Here is a 17,494-nt window from a genome sequence, read left to right as displayed (position 1 = left end):
CAAAAAAAAATGTTGCCTCCTCTTTAACTTCCAACATCACCTGGGAAAAGCAAAGAGAAAGTTTGAAGCCGCTTTGGTTTCAAATCGTGCTGCATACACCTGAACTAAAGAGTTGATTTGGAATCTTTTATTTCTTGTGTAAAATGAATAAAGATGAAAATACATTTAAACATGAGTTTTAAAATGTTTATATAATTGAAATTTATATTCAATCATTCACCTATTTAAGACTAAACTAGAATATGAGTATTATTGTTAATATTTGACGTGTCCAACACTGCGCTTGGGTGAGTTACATGGAAAGCCTCGCGTCGCCATGACAACGACTCTGAGCTTCCGTTTACTGGAGGTATGCTGCCACCTGCTGGCCGCTTTGAAAGTTACACTTTCACTGCCCTGAATGTTGACCCTTGTTTTCGAAAACGGCGATTTCTTTCAGGTGAGGTCTTAATTTTTTTTAAAAAAGTAATGAAGACAATCGAGGAGGATTTGCATCCAGTACGACCACTGGAAATTCCCCGAATTCACCTTCAACCCAAAAACGCTCGACTCCTTGTGCGTTTGACCGTGTTGATTCTAAGTGGATTTGAATACGTCCTGTCCCAATAAACAGCCATGTCAAATTTCGTGTGAACGGGACTAACTGGTGCCTGAAGCGACTAATTTCGCCCTCCCCCCATTCCTTTAAACTGCATGTTTCACAGCTCGGGTTCAAATTATATATCCATCGTTCGGTCACGGTGAACAACCTGTGCCGGATTTGGTGTCAATCTAACTCACTGCTGCCGCACAGCAACCATTTTATCCGGAAGCCAGTGTGGCCCTCTTGTGGTTTGCTCGCAATGCTCTTAGTGGACAGCGGGTGTGCTCTTTAGCACTGCAGCACACGCCAGTGCCGTGTGTGCGTCACTGGAGGAACGGGTGATGAAAGAGGAGGAGGAGGAGGAGGAGGAGGAGGAAGAAGATGAATAGGACGTGAAGGCCCAAAAAAAGTCATGGGGGCCGGGGCAGGGCTGGACCCCTTTCTGCTATAAATACACTGGCAGCTCGGAGGCTCGGATTTGGTGGTTTGGGCTTCGGACACGAGACCCCCTCCCTCGCCGCCGTAGCTGCAGTAGTTGCCTTCCTCAAAGGAATTACATCGTCATCATCCAGGATGCCTCGCGTGGACGCAGACCTCAAGCTGGACTTCAAGGATGTCCTATTCCGGCCCAAAAGGAGCAGCCTTAAGAGTCGCTCTGAGGTGACATTTTCGCCGCAGTTACAGGCAGGAAGTAGGCACACCCCAAAAGCCAAATCTGCTTTTATTAAGCAGAATTTCGTGTACATCTTTATCTTTGAGTGGTGGTGTTGTTGTTGTTGTTGTGTAATCAGAGCTAATGGCTGCAGTAGGAGCAGTGTGACCTTCTCCAAAGGTGAAAAGCTCTTCAGCGTGCAAATGCTCCACTTGTCAGGAATTAGCTTTGATTACATTCTTATTTAGTCAAGCTTTCCTAATTCGCCCCAACAAGTCATTTGAAGCTAGCCAAATAGTGAACCAAACCAAAAAGACATGGAGGCCACCCAAACAAAAAAAAAGCGTTCCTTATACACAGTCAGCCCTCGTTATATCGCCATTCCCTCTTGGCGATCTCTCGGTATATCAGCATTTTAAAGCCCATTCATACTCCAGCTGCAAAATAGCGAACAGCTCGCCGCTATTCGGAGCCAACAACAACCGACGCCACGTTATCATTAGCCGACTCCCACATCACTCACCAAACCAGGTGACAAGAGTCGTCGGTACACTACAGTCCTGTACATGGGGACGGACACTTCCAGTGGATAAAATTACATACGAATTATTTGGGGGAAGAGGAACATTTCTTTTTTACTTTTGTAAATTGCAACTAAGCATAACCAAAGTCCCTTTCATTGGAAAAAAAGGTCTCTTTTTTTTGTAACATTTTATCTAACTTGAAAATAATGTAGTATTACAACTTCAATCTAATACAAGGTTTGTGAAAAGAAATGGGGCTTAACTCTTCCATAAAAAACAAATATATGACAGTCTAAAAAAGAACAATTGTGAAAATGAGGTTTTATTTTGCCACTGATGTTATTTGAGTCTCAAAAAAGCTCAACATTTGGGAACAATAACTTGTTTCAGGAAAAAAAATGAAAAGAATGACTGGCTTGATATTAAAATAGAACTTCAACAATCTGGGTAATAAATAGTCTGTTTTCCATGTCAAGTCCTTTATTCTTATATTATGCGTTTTTATTTTTTAAAACGTTTCTAACTTTTTTTTAATTCAGAAAAATACAAATTAATGGATCTTTTTCTAAATGAAGACTATCAACCTATTCTCAGGAATAAAAAAAAACACCATCTTAAATTTTTTTTAAATTGTAATTTGTACTTGTCAAATTACATTTTTATATTTAGAAAAAAAATGAGTATTCCTTTTTTTATTTACACAAAAATGCGACTGTTCTTGAATAAAAAAAAAATATAATAATAATAAACTTGTTTCCCCTCCACAAAACACAACTTCAATGTTTTTAAAACGCGGACTTTTTTCCCCATTGTGATAATAGTTTTTTTTTTTTTCATAATCCATAATCCGACAGCGTGACGGCTTGCATTTGGGTGACCGGCGAATGCGTGACGTTCCCAGCAACCCGAGTCCGGCGGGGCTTCTGGGAAAAGGCGTTTAAAAATAGAAAAATAGGAGTGTGCACATTCTTCATGTGGTAGTGCGACAACACGTGCACCCACACAATGCGGCAAACCTAAACCCAGGTGTGAGTAAATCACATTCAATCAACACAAAAGTCTACACACCCCAGGTCGAATGCCAGCTTCTAGCCAAATACCGGTGAAATGTGATTTTGTATCATTCGGAACACAGGCACATGCCCAGAGATGAAGGTGTGCACGATTGTGCAAAGATTAAACAATTTGTTTGTTGTTACTTTTTCAACAAACTTGAAACGGTTCGAGGTCACATTCATTGTAGGGACATATTTTTTAACTATTTATATTGAAAACAAACTGTTAGTCGTTAAGGGCAAATACAGTATATTGAAGGGCATTCAGGCAGTGATATGTCACGTGCCACTAGAGGGAGACTGCATCCCATTAGTGATTAGTGGCACATGCACCAGACATCAACTTGAATTGCATCACTCGTTCAGGTGGCTCCCGATATTATAATGTACACGATAAGAGTTCTATAAATTCCGGCAGTGAACGCCTGGAGGCTGAGTCCTAATTTGTGTTGAGACTTCTAACTTGTGATACTACTCGTAACGTGTGGTAATATTTGTCCCAGGTGGACCTACAGAGGACTTTCACATTCCGCAACTCAAAGCAGACGTACTCGGGAATCCCCATCATCGCCGCCAACATGGACACCACCGGAACCTTCGAGATGGCCCAAGTCCTCAGCAAAGTACAGACGTTTATTATGCAAAAAAACAAAAACAAAACAGCATTATATGTATGTGTATATAATTTTAACAAAACCATGATTTTGTGTAATTAATTTAAAAGAGTTGGTCAGTGAGGGGAAACAATACTGACCTCCCTCCTAATTCTATCTATATATATATTGCGCGTCGTCCCGCACGCGGTCTGTCCTTCCGTCTGTCCCTTTTCAAAATGTACCTACTTCACCGCGCCGCTGCGCGCCGCCACTGCGCCGCTCAGGCAGTGGCTCACTACGATCGCGCGGGCATCTTAGCGAAAAAATGTTGTCTACCCACAAGCATTGCAATGAAATTGTTAGTTATTTAGTAGAGCTAAACATCTCTTTATTTTCGCGATAAGCAATGAAGATGAACAAAAAGTTGAACCAAGCAACAACACTTTTGTGGGCCGAAGGCCCACCTTACCAGCCTTCCGCAGGAACTAGCTGATGAGCCGCCCGGAGGGCGGCAAACCAACACCTTACCAGCCTTCCGCAGGAACTAGCTGATGAGCCGCCCGGAGGGCGGCGAACCAGCTAGTATGACATAAGACTTGTCTCCAAAGTGTTTTGAATATTTTCCATACTTGTACCATCTATCTATTTAGTAAACAGGAGATCAAATAAAAGAATAATCGGCAACCTTTCACACAACAAATTTAACAACACATTCAATTTGAGTACATCCCTTGGATTTCAGTCGAGTTTTGTTTCGTTGAGACCTCAAAAAGGTTCATTGGCCACTTCTCTTGCTTGCAAACACAAGCCGAACTAAAAAGTGCTTTCAACGGGTGCTAGACTGGTACTCACTCAGTTCAACGGGGAGTCTGTGGCGACCACGTCGGTGAGCTTGTTGGCGACTGAGGCAACCAGACAGCCAAGCTAAAGGACCAAGCAGACCATGGAGATGACGCTGCGTCTGCAGCAGCCTCTCACCAGAGCGACCTTGGGCCGCTGCTGTATAAGGAATAAGTTTCACTTTAGCTTTTCCCAAGGTTCAATACCCATTTATTTTTCTAACAAACACAAGGAATAAATTAATCTCCATGACAATAAACAATATTAGACGTTTTTAATCATCCAAAATGGTTTGGGTCTTGAACACTAAATTGTTCTTAGGTGTGATTGTACACGTGACGCATACATATCCAATTTAAATCCACAAATAAAATAGGTCAATGTGTGGCATTAAACAATCACGGCATGATTACTAAAACAAAAAACACAGTTGTCTTTATCTTCCAATCCATTACCTCAACCACTGCAAAACTCCACACTACTATTTTGTAGTTCACAAGCAATTTTTGTCAGGAGACATATACGAAATAAATAAATCACATAATACTCACCACATATGCTGTCGTGCGTGTTTGTTTGTGTGTGTGTGTGCGTGCGTGCGTGCGTGTGTGTGCGCGCGCGCGTTTATACCTAGTATGACAACACGTCCAAGCTGAAATCTGATTGGCCAAAAAATAAATGACCCACAAACAGCCGGAAGTCGCGTATCCAAGAGAGATGCTATGAAATGATGACAAAACACTGTTGGAAGTAAATTAAAATCAATTAATTTAAATTGTAAATCTAGGTCTGTCCTTCTGATAGTGTTTGTGCCTGCTGAGAGGGCTTTGGAAGCCTTGACGGCGCGCCACCAACGTACAGACTGGCATACACGCAAACCAGACATGTAATAATGAAAAATAAGATGACCAGCGATTAACATGAAGCATTTTTTCCTCCCCCAAATTGAAGCCTTTGTGATTTGAGATTTTTGAATTTGATTCATTTTTAAGATTCATTCAGGAAAACAAAAGGGCTAAGCATAAACGTTAGCATGCTAGGTCAAGTCGCTAATTAATAATAATAATACCGGTACATTTAATTTATAAGCGCTTTTCAAAACACTCAAGGATACCTTACAATCAAACAAGAACAATAAAACCACATATAAAATTATATTAAAAAAAGATTCATTTAAACTGAGTATGTCTTGACATTTTACAATACAATACAATACAATACATGCTGATTTATATAGCGCTTTCATAACAGCGGCAGCTGGAGCAACGCGCTTAACAAAACAGTTAATAAAGTAAAAATAATAAACACAACACACATATATATAAATCAGCATGTATTGTATTGTATAACATAAAACATGGACAGTCGTGCAGTCCTAACCACTTTTCCGTCACACGCTTTGTGGTTTGAAGCAGTTTGAGATGAAAGAGGAGAGAATCAAAGTGTCCTTTAACCAGTGGATCAGAGACGTCATGCTCAAAATGTGCACACATCGGCTACAAGATTTTGTACAGGTTTTTGTACAAAACATATTGTCTGAGCACAATAACAGAATAAATACACGTGATACTCACTCTCTATTGGCTTCCAGAGATTCCAAAACGAAACAAAAGACTCTCTGTGTACTTTTTTGAAGAATATTTCCACACGAATTATTTGTCTGCTTCCGTCACTTCCACAAGTAACCAATTGTCTCTCTCGCACCTTCCAGGTACATCCACGCCTACCTTCCACGACCTAATTGGACATTACAGCTCCATAAACCAATCAAATGAATGAAACCAAAAGATTGACATATACACTTAGATTGGCAACAGACCTAAATTAAACTTGATTTGCACAAATTAACTTTGATGACACTAATGACTAAACATGGGTGGCTTAATATGTTTTCACTGCAGCAAATTTAACGATTTTATCTGTTTTCACTTAAAAACATTTTCCTGTGACTAACTCTAATTTCAGCACACGCTGTTTACGGTCATTCACAAGCACTACGCGGTGGACGAGTGGGAGAACTTCGCTGCTAATCACCCGGAGTGCCTAGAGGTAAAGCATTAGCATCCGTTTGGGGGAAAACTCGAATCAACGATCACGCTTGGGTTCCTATTTGGACTTTTTACATTAAAAAAATAAATAAGACCTCATCTTTGATTTTCCTTCCTTGAAAAAATAAAACTTTATTATTGTAAGATTACTTTTTGGGAGAGGGGGGTGGGGTAAAATGTTGAAAAAAACCCACTTCTCTTTCTGAACAAAAACTTATTCGAAAGAAATGCAACTTGTTTCCATAATGTAGACAAAGAAAACAAAATATATATTTTAAGTAAAAAGAAAAATATCGCTAATATATCTTATCACGTTGGCTTTTACAAAAACGTGTTTTCATGTTTAAAAATGTTTTTGTTTTTTTGAGTGGTTTATTTAGAAAAATATACAACGTTGTTTCAATAGAAGTACATATTTTATTCTAAGAGTGACTTATTCTAAAAATAATGAAAAAAAACATAGCCTTTAACTCTTAACTTTAAGGCTAAGTGAGTGTGTTGTTTGTCATTTGACGCCGTTAGCATGTGGCGGCTAGCTCAGGCAGCGGTAGCGGCGACCTGGACAGGCTGTGCGCCATCGCCCAGGCAGTCCCTGCCCTCAAGTACATCTGCCTGGACGTCGCCAACGGCTACTCGGAGCACTTTGTCGACTTTGTAAAGGCCGTGCGAGCGAAGTTCCCCACACACACCATCATGGTATACACGCACACGCACACACACACACACACACATCCATAGCGAACACCGGCACTACATAATGGTCCCTATTATGTAGTGCAGGGGTCCCCAACCACCATTCCGCGGACCGGTACCGGTCAGCAGGGCATTTGGTACCGGGCCACACAGAAAGAACTTGCCTTAATTCCGTTTCATTTATTTCAGAATACGAAAGATGTTTTATATAGAAAAATTACCGGATTCTCCATTATATCCGTCTCTGTCACGCTTGACACGCATCAAACCACGCTTCTGCGTCACGTGACCGATTACGCAAAAAAATAAGACTTAAAAAATTGTTAAAAAACTGCTGGAGATTGCAAATGACGGCGGCTTTACAAAAAACGCTATGCAGTGATAAGGGGGTTGTGAATTTTCTAGGGGTTGGAAAAGAATGAAGTACAAATACTGTACTTTGCTTCTCTACTCAAGTCCATTTTCAGATAGGTGCAATTTGTCTTCCGACTTTTCCGTTTGCATCTTTTTTTTTCAGGCCGGTAACGTAGTGACGGGGGAAATGGTGGAGGAGCTCATCCTCTCCGGGGCTGACATCATCAAAGTGGGCATCGGACCAGGTGGGTCGAGGGCAGTATCTGACATGTCACCTGCTGCTTGGCATGGTTCAGAGGACGCAATTTCAGCTACAATTGCTTTTTGAAAAGCATTGTATGATAAATACACGTATGTAATACCCCGTGTGTATTTGTGTGCATTTTAGGGTCTGTGTGCACGACAAGGATCAAGACAGGCGTCGGTTACCCTCAGCTGAGCGCCGTCATCGAGTGCGCCGACTCAGCCCACGGCCTCAAAGGTCACATCATCTCTGTACGTATGATCAGAATTGAACTATCCTAATAACACAATCATAATGTTAACGTTGGACAAGTTGCATGAGCAGGTCATGTTGTCAATGCACAAACGTGTCCACTAGAGGGAGCCGTCACGCCGTGGTTGGATTGATTTAATTGCTTTGGGCTTGTTTTTTTTTTCTTTTGTGGCTTTTCTCGGGGACATGTTCAGGATGGCGGCTGCAGTTGCCCTGGAGATGTGGCCAAAGCCTTTGGTGAGTCCATCAGGGAGCAAGTGTGTAGTTCACTGTGCAAAACAATCAGACACCTGGACTAATATTTATCATTCAAGGGGACCATGGGGGAACTCAAGGGACCTGCCGCCCACTAGGCTAAATCAGGCTGATCTAATCAATATTGTGTTGGTGACATAAGAATTAAGCACATGAATCCACACATTTTCAACATATTTGAAGGCAGACATTTTAACAAACGCTGAAATTGGTGCCAAAATGCACAGATGTATATCAGATGCCTTGGTAGAATTGCAACTGGTCTAACATTTGACCCGCAGGTGCGGGCGCCGACTTTGTGATGATGGGCGGCATGCTGGCGGGACACGACCAGTGCTCAGGCGATTTGATAGAGAGGAACGGCAAAAAGTTCAAACTCTTCTACGGGATGAGCTCAGACACGGCCATGAAGAAATACGTGGGCGGCGTTGCAGAGTACAGGTAACACTTGACTCCCATTAATCGAGGGGCCCCACAGTCAAATAACAACTCCAGTGGCGCCTGGACCGAGACCAAGAATATTATTGATCTGCAGAAAAGCACAATTTGCATTGACTTGCATATTTTGGGTCAGGGCGTCAGAGGGCCGCACAGTGGAGGTTCCCTATCGGGGCAACGTGGAGGATACGGTGCGCGATGTCCTGGGCGGCGTGCGCTCCACATGTACATACGTGGGCGCCGCCAAGCTGAAGGAGCTGAGCCGCCGGACCACCTTCATCCGCGTCACACAGCAGTCCAGCCAAATGTTCGCCTAGCGCCCAGCCGCTTCAGGACATCTCATGATTCTTTGCTGTCAACCACCTTGACGCCCGACCGATATTGGACAAGGAGCTCGGAAACATACTTACAGCGGTGCCTTGACGTCCATGATTGATTTGTTCCGTGACCCAGTTTTCAACTCGGCAGTGAATGGAAATACACAAAGACGACGTTCAGAACAGCTCAATAAGCTGCATTCATAATAGTCGCTTCGCCTAAGCCGAGTCACCACTGAACATGACACGGAAAGACGACCAAAATCTGCAAAAATCTCACAATGTCACTTTTTGTTTCAATGCAATAAAAGTGCACATGGAAACGTCTGCTTCCAACCTGACCTCACTTGTGTTTGTCATTGTTTTATTATGATTTTTTTTTACTTTGCCAGTTTTTTTTGGGGCGGGGGTGCGGGGGTTACGGTTAACTCTTTCATAAAAAGGCATATTTTAGATTATTATCAAAAAAAAGTTGGATATTTTTTAGGGTTAAAAACTATTATTTTCCATTTTTTATGAGTTATTTTCAATGAAAGAAGTTGGATATAATTTGAGAAAAAGTTGGGATATTTTCCAAAAACAAAATGTCACCAGTGAAAAGGTTTGTACCGTACTAAGATAAGGCGAATATTTTCAATTCAAAAGTTGTACATTTTGAAAGAGAAACTCATTTTACAAGGAAAATATCTTCAGAATGGGAGGTCAATATTTATGAGGGAAGTAGCTGGTTCGCCGCCCTCCGGGCGGCTCATCAGCTAGTTCCTGCGGAAGGCTGGTAAGGTGGGCCTTCGGCCCACAAAAGTGTTGTTGCTTGGTTCAACTTTTTGTTCATCTTCATTGCTTATCGCGAAAATAAAGAGATGTTTAGCTCTACTAAATAACTAACAATTTCATTGCAATGCTTGTGGGTAGACAACATTTTTTCGCTAAGATGCCCGCGCGATCGTAGTGAGCCACTGCCTGAGCGGCGCAGTGGCGGCGCGGTGAAGTAGGTACGTTTTGAAAAGGGACAGACGGAAGGACAGACCACATGCGGGGCGACGCGCAATATATATATATAGAAGATTGGTATTTTGGGGAGAAATGTATTTTTTCTTTTTGTTTTATAAATGTCGTATATTTAGTGTGTGTGTCAGTGTGTATATATATATATATATATATATATATTCATTCATTCATTCATCTTCCGAGCCGCTTGATCCTCACTAGGGTCGCGGGGGGTGCTGGAGCCTATCCCAGCTGTCTTCGGGCATTAGGCGGGGGACACCCTGAATCGGTTGCCAGCCAATATATATATTTTTTAATTTATACAGTATGTTTTACATTTTGACAGGAAAGTAGTGTTTTTGAGAAAAACATGTTTCACATTTTAAAAGAAAAAAATGCATACCGGTAATCTCAAGAAAAGGCGTATTTTTAACGATTTTTTAAAAAAAGAAAAAAAAATGATGTTTTAAAAAATATATTTTTCGAGAATTGGTATATTTTAGGTGAAAAAAAGCAAAAGATTGTGTTTTTCTTCTTTAGAAAAAATGTCTGGGGAGGAAAACACGAATGACATTTCCAAAGAGGACAAAAAAAAAAAAATCAGTTATTGAAATTAGTTTTGTATTCCCTCTGAAAAACACGAATGACATTTCCAAGGAGGCCAAAAAAAACTGACAGAAAAAAAATAATCAGTTATTGAAATTAGTTTTGTATTCCCTCTGAAAAAAAAGACACTTTCCCCCCCCTTTGAAATGCGAACAATGTATTCTCATAAATGTTTAAAAAAAACAAAACATTAGCGGTGGCGGGAAAAAAATATAAATGCTTTGTATAGTTTTTCACTAATTTCATTTAAAAAAAAGAAAAAGGAATCGCTTTGACTAAGCCAGAAGAAAAATATGTTTTGAGCACAAACTACTACACAATTCATCTCAGTTTCGGTCATCAAACTGCTTCGACATGCTTGTCATGGTCCATTTCAATTCATTTTTCATGCGAGTGATGAAGATACGTTAAGTGTGGTGCATGTGACAGACAGGTGGGCCAAAACACACCCCCGAAAACACAAAGTGCCCGTTTATTCTCGTTATGTCAAGATTTCATTTCGTTTTTGTTTTTTTGTTTAGTTTTTTTCTGAAGAAGTGCATTTGTACACATACGCCAAATCCGTACAGCTAGCTGCCAGCTTTCTGCATGGCTAGCCAACAAGAAGAGGAGGAGGAGGAGGGTGAGGGTGAAGAGATGATGGCGGGTACAGTCGAATACAAACTGGGAAACCAGTGCGCCCCCCGCAGGCCTCATTGTCCTTTGCGAGCCACCGTCAAGTCCAGTTCCTTGGCGTGCAAAGACGGTGAAGCGGGAGGGCAATCCTGAACATCATCATCATCATCATCAATGTTAATCATGTGAAATTATTTCTCATAAATTTACATGTCGTATACAAGCCAAACAGACCACCTTGGAAATTGATTCAAACAATCAAAGTGGGTCTACGTGTTTTTTTTGTTGTTGTTGTTTTTTTAATCTCTTTTCTGCCTGAGTTGGTTATCCAGCGCTACGGACAAACAATTAAAATAAAATAAAAAATACAAATCTGATTAAATTTAAAAACACAATAAAGTGCCGACAAACAGTTTTTTTTCTTCTTTTAAATCGTCATCCAAAAAAAGCGCAAACATTTATTTATTTTTCGAAATCATCAAGTTGTGCAAAAAAAAAAAAAGAGCGAAAAGTGATCCTCCGTGTTGAGGACGCTTGTCGTAAAAAAATAAAATAATAATAATAATGTTGACATTCTGGTCATTTCTTAGTGAATGACGTGACAAACTCACAAAAAAAAAAAAAGCCCAAAACAACGCAAGGGTGACGATGACGACGGCGTGGCGGAAGTCCGCCTGCATGGCCGTCGGATCTTGAGCAAAAAAAAAAAAAAACAATTGCAAAAAATGTGGTTGGAAAGTTAGCGGTACAAGATGGCGGATGCCACACAAGACAATGCGGAGGGAAACAAAGAAAAGAGAAGAAAAAGAACATTTATCCTTTTGTAATCTACATTTCCTGACTTTTTTTCTCCCTCTTTCGCCACCCTCCAACACAACAGTCACCCACTTATATCATTTGTGTGCGAGGAAGTAGCAGTCCTAGATGCAACGTGTGCAAAATAAATTTTGTTGTTTGAATTTTGTGCCTTTGTCGTCTCTCTTCCCCCAGGCCCCAATTCAGCAGTCACTTATTTCATATAATTTGTGCAAGACAAGGTAGTGGTCCAAGATGTGCAAAATAAAATAGAAGTGCGGGGGGGGGATTTTTCTTTTTGTTTTTTTTTGGGGGGGGGTAGTTACAATTTTTTGACTTTTTGTTGTCTCTCTTCCACAGTCGCCCACTTTTGTCATTTATGTGAGAAAAGGCAGTGGTCCAAAATGGTGGTTGCTACACGGGACAACGTGGCAATGTGCAAAATAATTTACGGGGGTGGGGATTTTTTTTTCGTGCTTTTTTTTCTCTTGACACACACAAACACCAACCCCCACACGTTAGCAATCAAAAGTCACCGACTTTTGTCCATTTGTGTGTAGGTCGCATTCCAAGATGGCAGTTAGTACGTTAGCCAATGTGCAAAACAACAAACCCCCCGAAAACCATCTATTTCTTTTGAGTTTTACATTAGAGAGAGCAAAAAAAAAAAAAAAAGCAAGGCTTTTTTTCTCTTTTCCTCCAATCAACAGTCAGTGAATTTTGTCATTCGTCGGAGAGGTTATAGGTCAAAGACGGCGGCCGCCGCCCAAGCTCGGATTCCAAAGTGCTGAAACATTAAGTCTTTAAGAACCCTCCACTCACATGTGCATCATCTGTTGTTGTTATGACTTTTATATATACAGTATATGGATTTCATAAAAAAATGTGGTCCCGACTGTGGCAATGAGGTTTGTCTTTATGAACGTTGAGTAAGATTTATCCATTCACGTGCACATACACAGGAAGGCTGTTGGGAAGGGGGGTTGGCACAACGCAATGTCAATTTGACAGACACGCGGCGCGTAGTTCGTCTTCTATTGCACATGATGGAATATTTATATGGGGGGGGGGGGGGGCATGGAAAACCTCTCGCTCACTTGCCTGCCTTTGGGAAATACAATAAATGAAATTAGCTGGGAGCCGGGTAAAGTGGTGGCATAGCGAGGGTTGTCCAGGTGGTCTCCCAAGGACCACCCCTCCAACACTTTTCAAGCGACCTCCCGGTTGTTTCCTTCCTGCAAACCCTAAATCGCCTCCAAGTAGTTGCAATGGTGCCCTAGTTTGACCACAGATTGCTCCTCGCCCCCCTCAAAGCTGATCCCTAATTTGTCCCCTCAAGGGGCTCCTGGGTTGGCCCCTACTTTAGTCCCATGTGCCCTCTGGTCGTCCCTAATGTCACCGGAGGTTACCCACAAGTAGCCGTCTAAGTTGCCCCTGACGAAGCTCCTGATTGTCCAGAGGTCACTATGCAGTGGGCCGCAGTTGCCCATTTGTCACCCACTTTTTGCCACAACTGCTCAATAAGTTGCCCCCATTGTGTTTGGCGCTTGCTCACAAGTCACTTTCAGTCCATTCTTACAGTTTGGCCCCTAGTTTTTCCACTAGCTGCCACTCAGATCGTTCCTTGGTTGCCCGAACATCCACACTTATCCCTAATTCAACTTCACGTAGTTCCTAGGTTCAGTTTTGCACATACTAGTTGCCCCTGATTTCATGTCAAATGTGTTACTAAATTAGCCACAGTTTACCATGTAGGTTAACTCAAGGTTGCCCTGAGGTCAAACCTACGACACTACCCGAACACCAGCAGGTGACCACTAGGAATAATTCCTAAGCTGGTTCCCCTCTAATTTGGTCCTGGTGCCACCTACCCCCGGGTCAGTCGCTAAGTCCCCCCACCCCACCCCCCCAAGTATTTCCTAGTTGCCCTGTTGGTTTGGCCAAGGTGGTTTTCCCCAGGTACCCAATGGGTGATTACTCGGGTGTCCCCAGGTGGACCCTCGGCTGCTCCCCAAGTCACTTCCTGGTTAACACCGAAATCAATAGTAAAGCAGTTCCTCGATTGCATGCAAATCGCACTCTAGGAGGCTCCCAAGTTGCCCCCAAGGTTGCCTCCCACTCCTGAAAAGCCTATGCCCATGGTCACAGCCCCATTTGCGTGCCCCGCTACGCCACTTCATTAAAGGTAGCTGACGGTCATTGAGGATTAAACTGTTGCGCCCCCTGCAGGGAGGGCAGGGGGTGGCATCTTGCCAGGTATCAGACTCTGGCAGGAGGATTTTGAGGGTTGTGTTGACCTACTGCATACAAACGAGGCCAGAATACGACGGTGCGTTCAGGCACTCCTGAATTTTTTTTTCCAGTGAGGGTTTTGGTTGCTGGAGGATCTCTAAAGAAATGTTTATTGCCAACTACACTACCGGAATGATTCTGTGTGTGTGTGTGTGTGTGTGTGTGTGTGTATACGTAACACACTCGTACACAAGCAAAGTGCATGATATTGCTTTCTTAGGGAACCACAGCAATGCAAGAATGACTTGGCTTTGGCTCCGTTAGTTACATTGTGTGTATTTTAAACCTGAAGAAGAGTAAAAGTTTTCGAGGTTTCAAGAGGCTGATTGGTTGGATTCGGTGTTCCAGTGGAGAGGTTCACAAAAAATACGTCGTACGCTCTCAAGACACAATACACATTCCAAATGACTTCCGCTTGTGATTGTGAGGATTCCGTGGAAAATAATGTGGAACCCTGTTTTTTTGTTGTTGTTCTTGTTTTTTTAGCATGACAAAATAAAGCATCTTCAGAATCTCAAACATATGCACTCCGCATCTACCAAGCACATTATCATCGTCCTCATCAACCTCCACTCAGCATCCACTCGTGCACCTGCTGTCACCACTGCTAGCTTGTTTACCCGACAAGCCCAAAACGAAACACTAAAAGTGAATCAAGGCAAGGTGCTAATCAGCACAACCTGTTAGGTTTCCCCCAAACTCTCTCCCTAGTTAACCTGCTAGCTTACTTCCAGGTTGTTCCCAAAGCCTGGTTGACCCCTAGAAAACCAACTACCGGTAAGTTTCCGCCAAGTCGTCACTTGGTTGCCCAAAAGTTGCTCTCTAGGTAGCTAGCAAGTTGGCTAATGGCTAATGTATATCTCAGGAATTCATCCAAAGGTTTTCCCAGGGGGTTTCCCTTGGATACCTTCCCTTTTGGAGCAAGGCCGGTCCCTCCCTAGATCCACACACTTTGAGTTGCGCCCAAAATAATTCCAATGCGTGCTCAGGTTACATCCAAGGTGACTAGTAGCTTGTTTAGTGAACAAGGCTAGAAAGAAGAGCCAAAAATGGGGTAACACGATCATTATTTTTGCCCTTAAGTTCCACCCAAGACAGCTTTCCTGATATTGCTCACCAGGCTGACTTCAAGGTGCCAAATAGGTTCCCTGGGATTAACAGCTAGGTGGCTGCTAGCTTGTTTAGCGCACAGCATGCAATAAGGGGAGTCAAATCCTGTATTTTGTTCTTCGAATTCTTCCTTTCATAACTTTGCTGCTGTGAATCGGGAATTTATCCATTGCGAGACTAATAAAGGATTTCTTATCTTATCTTAAATAAAGGGGTGAGGCATGTAGCACCCCCTGAGTGCTTCTATGTTGGCCCTAAAGACACATGTAGCCACCTAACAGCTTCTAACACGGGAAAACTTGTATATCAAGGCACCACTGCATAAAATAGTCATGAATGGTTAAGAGATTTAGGGATGCTCCAGTGTTTCTGTCTGATCGAAGAAAACAGGGTCCACCCACAAAAAAAACCCAAAACATCCAACTCCTTCTTTCCTCCTGATGTGCAAACAGCAAGATTCTCTTTCAAAGATTCCCAAGTGGAAACGCTGGACATTGTCACTCGCTCTTGTTCTCTCTCTTGACTTACACATTGTCTATTTATGAAATGAGTGTATTATTTGTCTATACACGGTATACATAAAGTCTTAAACAAACACACCACATAGCACTGTGCAACTGTACTGTTCAACTACGAGTGTGCAAGACGTTCAAATAGCAGTCCGCCGGGGGACAAACGCACCAAAAACAGAAGAAACTTCTCCATACACCCGCACTACAAATACATCAAATTACAGGGATGGCTTGGGCTGTTTTGTGTTGCCGTATGTTCGTGTGTGTGTGTATGTGTTGACAGATATTTTGCACACAAATACAAAGACACCCTTCAAAACTCACCCCACCACGAGCTTTTCGTTATAAAAATTCATTAATTCCTCGCCACTTGCGTTACGATTTCCTTTGAGGCACGTCGACCGGACCGCCCGCCCCGCCCACCCCTACAAAACGGCCCCCTGCTTCGCTCGCCAAAGTGCTGCTGCTGCTACTACTTGTTACTCCCCCCCTACCCCCGACAAACATACAGTACAGTACTGCGTTAAAAAAATAACGAAACAAAACCAAAATGCTCTCAGACAGCCTCTCTTTCAATCGTGTTACAAAAATATAAAGTAAAATGTTATCACCAAACACAAACTTTCGCCACCCCCAGTGTGTCTGCACTTGTACAAAGTTTGATATCTATTTCATAAAACCAACGTTGACCTGTCACAGCTCCGCCGCCCACTTTTTAAAACCTCTGATTGAGGTTTGTTCAACAATCATTGAAAACTGGCGAGACGCAAGGAGGATCAAAACTCAGCCGCGAGGCTAAAACGCTAAGCTAACGAGGCGAAAAAAAAAGCATTGTCGGCCCCTCCCCCCCGCCCGCTACCCGCGCCATCTCTCACTCAACAAAGTTACCAACTCACGCTAACGCGCGATGAGCTAGCTTGCGCCACACCGGCTACTTGCACTTTAACCGGATCGCATGAACGCCGTCCAAAAAACTGCAAAGATTGTTTGTGTTGGACTACATGACTAATAATAATGCGATAACATGTTGAGCATCGCCGACTCGACCGTACGGTATTCATGACAAAAAGAAAACCAAAGAAAGTGTGCATCCACGGTTTTGCAAGAAATCTCAATTTTTCTCAAAGGAGTCTTCACTTGCCAATATTCGATCGTCCCTCGATGGTGACTTTCACCTCGTGGGGGATAAAAGTCGGTTTGACCAAGGTCAAGGGCAGTTCCTCTGGTTTTTCCACTTTCCGACACTCGGGGGCCGACCATCTGCGCTTCCTGCTGTTGCTGCTGGTTGGCTTCCTAGGTTCTTCCTTCAAAAAAGACGCCCTTTCGCCAAAGCCGAGATCCCCGTTTTCCACAGCCGCTACGCCGTTCTCCTGCTCCCCGTACCTGGAGCCTCCTCCAGCACTGCTGTGGGGGACGCCGGAGACTGTCTTGGAGGCGTCGAGGAGGTACCCGTGGCTGGGGGCTAGGGCTAAGGAAGCGGGGACCGGCTCCGGCCGGTGAGTCTTGGTCAGGGATCCATTCCTCAGATTCTTGAGGGTGAGCGAAATACAAACATCGCCCACTGAGAGCTTGGTGCAAGGCAGCTCCAGGAGTTGGGCGGTCCGGTCCGGGCAGCATGATGACCATCCCTGGCCGAAAACGAAGAAGGGATACTCCACCAAGACCTCCACACTCACCTGCAAGTGCGGCAAAAGATCCAATCACGTTTCTTTTTCACTCTCACCAT

General features: G+C 42.9%; 2 protein-coding genes across 6 annotated transcripts in view; one reads left to right on the top strand and one right to left on the bottom strand.

Moving 5' to 3' along the window:
- The first annotated feature begins 972 nt into the window (after positions 1 to 972).
- Positions 973 to 9,178, top strand: LOC127604218 (GMP reductase 1-like). The gene is made up of 9 exons (XM_052071239.1): positions 973 to 1,243; positions 3,318 to 3,437; positions 6,216 to 6,299; positions 6,821 to 6,994; positions 7,509 to 7,590; positions 7,734 to 7,840; positions 8,036 to 8,078; positions 8,378 to 8,537; positions 8,671 to 9,178. The coding sequence occupies exons 1-9, from the start codon at positions 1,157 to 1,159 to the stop codon at positions 8,849 to 8,851; spliced, it is 1,038 nt and encodes a 345-aa protein (XP_051927199.1). The 5' UTR covers positions 973 to 1,156; the 3' UTR covers positions 8,852 to 9,178.
- Positions 9,179 to 15,451: 6,273 nt separating this feature from the next.
- Positions 15,452 to 17,494, bottom strand: part of LOC127604145 (ataxin-1-like) — a 36,337-nt gene continuing 34,294 nt past the window's right edge. For all 5 annotated transcript variants that reach the window (XM_052071085.1, XM_052071087.1, XM_052071088.1 and 2 more), the window contains one exon: positions 15,452 to 17,444. In XM_052071085.1, coding sequence (XP_051927045.1) covers positions 16,902 to 17,444 — 543 coding nt within the window. In that variant the 3' untranslated portion in view covers positions 15,452 to 16,901. The remainder of the gene's footprint in view (positions 17,445 to 17,494) is intronic.

Source organism: Hippocampus zosterae, chromosome 7, assembly GCF_025434085.1.
Source record: "Hippocampus zosterae strain Florida chromosome 7, ASM2543408v3, whole genome shotgun sequence".
Taxonomy (NCBI): domain Eukaryota; kingdom Metazoa; phylum Chordata; class Actinopteri; order Syngnathiformes; family Syngnathidae; genus Hippocampus; species Hippocampus zosterae.
The sequence above is the reverse complement of the archived record's forward strand: the minus strand, read 5'-3'. Positions and strand labels throughout refer to the sequence as shown.